This window comes from Calliphora vicina, chromosome 2 (genome assembly GCF_958450345.1).
Source record: "Calliphora vicina chromosome 2, idCalVici1.1, whole genome shotgun sequence".
Lineage (NCBI taxonomy): Eukaryota > Metazoa > Arthropoda > Insecta > Diptera > Calliphoridae > Calliphora > Calliphora vicina.
Genome location: NC_088781.1, coordinates 100,237,005 through 100,244,684, shown reverse-complemented (window position 1 = coordinate 100,244,684; position 7,680 = coordinate 100,237,005). Strand labels below are relative to the sequence as shown.

General features: G+C 31.4%; 1 protein-coding gene across 1 annotated transcript; it reads right to left on the bottom strand.

Annotated features, from left to right (window-relative positions):
• Positions 1 to 5,755: 5,755 nt before the first annotated feature.
• LOC135950753 (uncharacterized) lies at positions 5,756 to 6,604 on the bottom strand. The gene has a single exon (XM_065500284.1). The coding sequence runs from the start codon at positions 6,602 to 6,604 to the stop codon at positions 5,756 to 5,758; it is 849 nt and encodes a 282-aa protein (XP_065356356.1).
• Positions 6,605 to 7,680: the final 1,076 nt, after the last annotated feature.

The following is a 7,680-nucleotide window of genomic DNA, read 5'->3' as shown; positions in this document are numbered from 1 at the left end:
TTCCCTCGATCATCGTTAGTTTCTTATCAAAAGAAATGTTAAAGGAATATTGAGCTATTCCGATTGTAATAGGTACCAAGGCATTAATTTCAGATTGAATTAAGTTTATCAAATCTTGTGTAGTAATCTTGGTTTCTTTTGTATATTCGAAACTTATTGGCCTACAAAAGGCTTTCGATCCAGGAGTTGAATTAATCCATATAACGTATGCGGAATGAAATTGCAACAAAACAGAAAATGCTATATTTGTTTCCTATGTTAAAACAAATAATTTATAAAACCTTTATAAAATAGACCATTGCACAGTGGATTATATAAGGTGTATGCATCTCGCAAATGATTGAAATTAACCATAAAACAGCTTGTATCGTAAAGTTAAGATGTCAAGCAATAATTATTTGCAGAAATTATACTTAGTTATTATGTCAACAGAAGTATTCGAAAATGGCGACAGAATACACTACGTTCCATTTTAAAGCTTTGGGAGTTAAAATTATACCTAATTCAAGGGCGTATTTTAAATATTTATAATTATTTTTAACAGAATTGTTATACCTTGTTGGAAAGATTTTAAATTTATTCATTTAAAATATATAATGTTTTTTGGCTTACCTACGCAAGTTTGACTAGGATTGCAACTATTGGCACCGATCTAGTTTTAATACAGAATTAAAGTTTAACTTATCTAAAATATATATCAAAATTAGCTGCCTATAAACAAATGGAATGCAAAAATGTTAAGCAACTCAGAAATTTAAGAAAAAAAAATTATCAACTTTTTTGGATTTTAGTTGCTTTTCATAGCTTATTTTGCTATATTTGCTAATTTATAACTATATATAAAGTAGTTTATTTAGTTCTTAACAAAACTGTGTTTTAATTTTTTTAACCGGATGAAAAATGTAAACGTTATTAAACTTTTCATTAATACCTTTTATAGTATTTTCTCCCTCAGCACATAAGTATAATAAAAGCAAAAAACTAAGTATAAAAAAAATTGTTTATCAAAAAAGTTTAATAAGTAGTGACTCACTTTTGTCTATATAACATTATCTTTAAAACATTGCACAGTTGTATGAGAAAAAAAAGAGGGAAATAAATCTGTAACTTCTAAACGCTTAGTCCGATTTGAATGAAATTGCACATGCGCAAAGAGGAAGTGTTGTCGAGTTTAAGTTTTGAATTTGGACCCACCAGGAGCGAGGCCAGGGGTCCACAAAGTAGGACACCTCGGGTATGTTAAATTTTAAAAATGATCCTATTTCTTCGTTTGTGTTCCGATTGTGTTCGTAGATATCAATTATCTCCTATAGCTTAGGAGATATTCGCATTTGAAAATTAAATTTTCAACATTTTTACCCACCCTACTCCAGTTTTTTAATGACCTATTTTTTATGTAAAATTCAACTGGCAAAACTTCTCAAATCGCATAGTCGATATCAAAATATAGAATCCTATTTTAGATGCCCCAATATGTTCTTAATTATTTTGTAATAAGGATTTAAGGATTGATCGTAAAAAAGTGGCTGTAGAAATTCATAAAAAAGTATGTTTGCGCCTACCTAACAACCTTTTTATGACACTAATAACAGTGTTAGGTAAATTCTCTGCGAGGTGTTAAGTTTTCCCTAATTAATTTGCCACGTAAAAAACATAAGGTTGACATGTTATATATCAAGGTTATGGAATTTTGTCTATTTTTCAATAATATATACAGTGAATGTCACTTAAAATCGTACACCATCGTAGTCAAATTTTATTCATTAGTTTTAGAAAGTTGATGTTTTGGAATATTTTAAAATGCTATTTTTATATTGTGTGTGATATTACCTATCAGAAAATTGGGTATAATTTTAATTGCCCTTATCCACAAATAAAAAAATTGGGTAAGACTGTCAGTGCCCAGAATATCAACGCTTCATTTAAAAACGTAAAGGCACTAAAAAATAGCAAATTATACCCTACAAAGTATTAGGATTTTTTAATATTAACATTTTTTTTTAATTTTTAAAGTTTTAATTATAATTTAATATAATTGTACGAATTTAAGTGAAATATGAATTTTGTGATGTTCTTTAATTTTCATCAATATTTTTTTTAACGAATTGAGGTTTTGTTAACTTTTTTGTTGAAATACATATTTTTTGAAATACAATTAATAAAATGACTTTAAATTTTTTATATAATCACCTATATTGTATAATTTTATAATATTTTAAAAAAATACGTTGTACGATTTTGAGTGACACTCACTATATAACTTTTGTCAATTAAAAAAATCATGGAATACTATTTCGAAAAATATGACAAAAAATTTTTTTCATTTAATTTTTGCGACGATACAAATATTTCAAATTGAAATAAAATTTTTATTTATGAATATTTTTTAATGAAATTTTACCTTTATATAGATTTTTTTACTGAAAATGGAAACAGATTTATTTCCCTCTTTTTTTTCTCATACCACTGTGTGGCGTTCTTTGAATAAATTTACAGCTTTCTTTTTGTTGACTTTTTTAAGCGTGACAATCCCATGAATTTCATTCTCTTTGAAATAGATGTGGCACTTGCTATTGATTGTGGCGTGATTAAAATCCAGATTTTGTTTTTGCAATTAATACAAGACTTTGTAGTTTTGCATACTTCCTTGAATTGTTCACATTTATGGAATTCGTTAGAGCAATTTGAGCATAACTTGATATTTGTACATATATTTTCAATATAACCATATCGGAAGCAATTTCTACAACGTATACTGCGGGGAACATACGTACGTATTTCTACTCTTTCGAATCCAATAGAGACTTCTGATGGCAGAGAAATCCTGTTGAATGTAAGAGTAATCAAGCCAGTTTCTTCTAGTTTGTCTGCTGCTTTCCTTCGTCTCATTTTTAAACATTTCTTGCATTTTGTGATTTTAGTTCATGAAGAATTTCTTCTTCCATATAAGTCGTTAAAATAAATAACATATTTAGCGAAATTGAGGCAGTTGTGCTCCCAGTTTCAGTAATTTTGCAGCTTGGATGAAATTTTTTGTTTTAATTAAAATTCTTCCATCTTTCCATTTCTTACAACTGTCGACTTCTCCTCCGCAAACAGAGTCGATTACTCTTTTAATTAAAAACGGATATACTCTGGCGAGGGTCTGTTCACTTTTTGTTCTTGACATAACCAAATATTTGGGTCCAGGAGATGGCTTGTTCGTCATAATTGTTGGTTGGTATATTCCAGAATTGTTCGATGATTTATTGCTATTCATGTTGTTATTAAAAATTAAAATATGCGGACGAAGAAACTAATGTGTGCATACCTCAACGTTCAAAGTCGAACTAAATAATTTTCTAATCATTTTGTGGTAGTAAACATTTTATTTTCAAATTGGTAATACAAATTTGAGAAACATATTTAAATTATTAAATGTCAAATAATTTGATTAGGTTCCATGGACAGCCACTATTCAAGCAGCTCACTAGGGTCAAAACTGAACCAATTGTGGCACACAAGGTGTAAACAGCAGGGTATCTGATTTGAACCAACCATATTCTCTGATGAAGGATTAGATTCGTCTTAGATTCATCCTTGATAGCTCATCCAAGCATGATATGTATGGGATTCCGAGAATGCGTTCACTCTAGTTTGTCAGAGTCGGGCATTGTACAGTTGCGCCATTTGAGTTTTTTCGTTGTGAAAATCATAACTTTTGAACCAAATGAGAATTTAAAAGGCATATGATAGACAATTGATTTGAAATTATTATGGGAAGTAAGATAAAATATTTTTTAAAATGTTTGATTTTTTATGTTTCTTTTCCAGAAAAGTTTTAAAAAATAGATTTTTGATATTATTTTTAAATTTTTTCTAAAATATTGCTCAAATTCCGTAAAAGGAGATATATCTAAAAGACTAACCATTTCTGAACTATAATTATTTTCTAACTCTTTTCGTGAATTTACATGCCGCAGTGATGAAACAATTGGTTCGGAAGATGTTGCTAACATTTTGTCTCACCCTTGATAATTTGAAAGTGTTCAGTAATCTGTATTTGATAGTCTGATATTCTATTATATCTTTGCTATGCGACAATATGTTATGAACTGTCGGAGTCAACTCTTTATAATTCTGCTAAAAGGTATGTAGTTTTCGAAGCATATTCTCCATATTTTTCAGTCATTCTTTTCAAAAAAATCTCCTCGAAGTGTTTCCATCGTTTTAGTTTCCGTATCCGTAATTGGGGCAGTGGGAAGCTTGTTGCTCCTTTGTGAGATCCTCGACTTTGATAGCAGCCCTTCTGGCAGGGTTTTCATGCCTGAGATTTTATTCGGTGGCAGAGTTGGTGGTGCGGCTTCAGAACATGCGGAGAAATCCAGAGTTACATCGCCGCTTAGGTCACTACCACCTATAGCTTTAAAGTTTTTACAGCGCCACCAGTAGCATGCAGACTAGTCTAGCCCGGTGTAATCACCTGACTAGCCTGGGTCGCAGTAACATTCGACTCACCACAGCCCGTTATCATTGCTGTGGGAGTAGGGACCCCGGAGATTATGAAGCCCCCGACCAGGTAATGGGGTATGATTTGCGACCTTCCATGCGTCCTTTCGGAAAATTTTGGTTAGATTTCATACCTGCTGCCAGGTATTGAGCCGCCCAATATGAGAGACAGGTGCTGATGGGTTTCGGATGGACATTAAATGAGCCTTTGTGGACCAAAACCACCCCTCTCAATGAGGGGGAAATGGTTCCATGGAACATCTGATAGCCACCTCCAAGGAGAACTGACGCTATCGGACATATTGAGAGGGTAGTTCTTAGTGTCATGCTCAACGTGTGCCCTTCTGGAATGGAAGACTGTACCAGAGACAGCCAACTCAAGTTAAACTATTTCCTCCATCATGGCCAACACAGATCATAGCATTTAAGCCTCTACATCGCGTCAAGATGACTACCCATCGTAGAGGTAATTTGATTAATAATTTACGATTTGCAAACTAAACTTTTGCAGTTTTGTTCTAAAATCTCATATTTTTAGATCAATGATCATGATCATGTTCACGTGAAATTTGTGTTATTTATGTACATTAGAATGTTTAGAAACAATTTTTTTAGGAATTCACCATCCAATACTAAATGGGAAATTTCAGGCAAACAAATGTATTGAAAGTCTCAATATCAGTATTATATCTCCCAATATTTTGTTTGTATCAAATTGAGTCTTAAAAATGTTTATTATATGTACAATTTATTAGTCAGTAATTTTTGTCCATATACTGACTATATTTTTTTCTCCTAAAGAATGAATGCAGCAAACAATTTTTATAAATATTAAGGTTTTTTATTTATTGGGTTTGTATATTTTATTAAATTGTCTAATAAATTTATATTCAATTGTAAATTTTAGTTAATTCTAATTTAATATATATTTTTTCAATCTTATTTTTTCACATTTTTTTAATCAGATCAGATTTATAAATATATTCAATTATAAATTATAGAAGTTGATATTTTAAAAACAGAGTAGTCAATTTAATATATAAGAGATACATATCATTATTAATATACAATTATAAAATAATTGTTAAAAGAGAGAATAATTGTTTATATTTATTTGTAGTTCTAAAATCTGGATCGTTCTGATATTTCAAGGATTATAGAGTAATCTTTTACAGCAAGGTGTGTGGATGAGCTACGGTGTATTTTGGTAATTGCTTTCATTATTATTAATTTCTGGTGTGTTAACGCTTTGTTCAGATGATGCACCTTACAGAGTATTTGAGTGGCGTTCTTTGTACAAATTTACAGCTTTATTTTTGTTGACTTTTTCAAGCGTGACAATCGCTTGAATTTCTTTCTCTTTGATATATATTGGGCACTTGCTGTTGATTGTGGCGTGATTAAAATCCAGATTTTGTTCTTTGCAATTAATACAAGACTTTGCAGTTTTGCATACTTCCTTGAATTGTTCACATTTATGGAATTCGTTAGAGCAATTTGAGCATAACTTGATATTTGTACATATATTTTCCATGTGACCGTATCGAAAGCAATTTCTACAACGTATAGGGCGGGGAACATACGTACGTATTTCTACTCTTTCGTATCCAATAGAGATTTCCGATGGCAGAGATGTGCTGTTGAATGTAAGAGTAATCAAGCCAGTTTCTTCTAGATTGTCTGCTGATTTCCTTCTTCTTATTTTTTCAACCTTTCTTACATTTTGAGATTTTAATTCATGTTGAATTTCTTCCTCGCCTATTCCCCTCAGGTCGTTACAATAAATCACACCTTTAGCAAAATTGAGAGAGTTGTGCTCAATAACTTCAACATCAATTGTAGGAGAAAGTACTTCCAGCTTGAGTAATTTTGCAGCTTGGATGAAATTTTTTGTTTTAATTAAAATTCTTCCATCTCTCCATTTCTTGCAACTGTCGACTTCACCTCCGCAAACAGAGTCGATTACTCTTTTAATTAAAAACGGCGATACTCTGGCTAGGGTCTGCTCACTTTTTGTTCTTGACATAACCAAATATTTGGGTCCAGGAGTTGGGTTGTTCGTCATAACTGTTGGTTGGTATATTCCAGAATTGTCTGATGATTTATTACTATTCATGTTGTTATTAAAAAACGCGGATGAAGAAACTAAAGTGTGCACACCTTAACGTTCTAACTCGAACTAAATAATTTTCTAATCATTTTGTGGTAGTAAACATTTTATTTTCAAATTGGTTTATGTGACCTTATAGCCATTAATCCCTTATTTCTAAATGTGTTTCTTTACAATTAGTTCTTTGTTTCCCAACTCAGCACATTGAATTGTAACATTTGTGTGTCGAAGATTTGGATTTGTTTCCCTCTCTAATCAAGTGTGCCAAAGCTTTTGTTCAGTTTTCATAGTGGTGGGTTTAAAGATAAAATTGCAATCAATTGTTTGCATGTAAAAGTTGATGTGAAAAAAAAGAAAAATCATTCAAAATAATGTTTCTTCTCATTTGCGATTCATTTAACGATTTCAAACATATAGTACACACACATTTGTATATACAGCAAGCTGACTGTTTGGCCGTCTGTCTGTCAAACCACCCTGCAAATATTCGAATCACGTACATGCGATTTTCGTTAAAAATTATCAACAAATTGCAGTCATTGAAATCCAATTATAAGTCATGGTTAGAAATTTTGCTACTGATTGTAGTCCGTCATTTAGTCTGCCAGCCAGCCAGTCAGTCAACGAGTGAGTAGCTTTAATCCATCGGAAAATATGAATGAATGTAATGCAGCAGATCTGTGCAGGATACATGAATGCATGCAGGCAACAATCATGCATGCATGCATGGAAAAAATTGTAATGACATGTGTGCTTGGAACGGTGCGTACGAACATTCTTTATGTCGAACGGGTCATATTGCAATTGTATCCCAAAAAAAAGTAAAAGAAACATGAACAAATTATATAGATTTTTCCAAAATTCTCATTTGCTTTTACTTCTTTTGTTGCATTTTATTGAAATGTGTTCATTATCAGAATAGTAATCGGATTATCGAAGGAACAAAACCAGCCAGCAACTAAACAATGAACTAAAACCTAAATCAAATATTTCAGGGGCTGACAGAGAATGAGAGGCAAGCAATGCAACTGTGATAAAATCTCCTCATTCAATTTATTATTTATTTAGAAAATTTGACAATA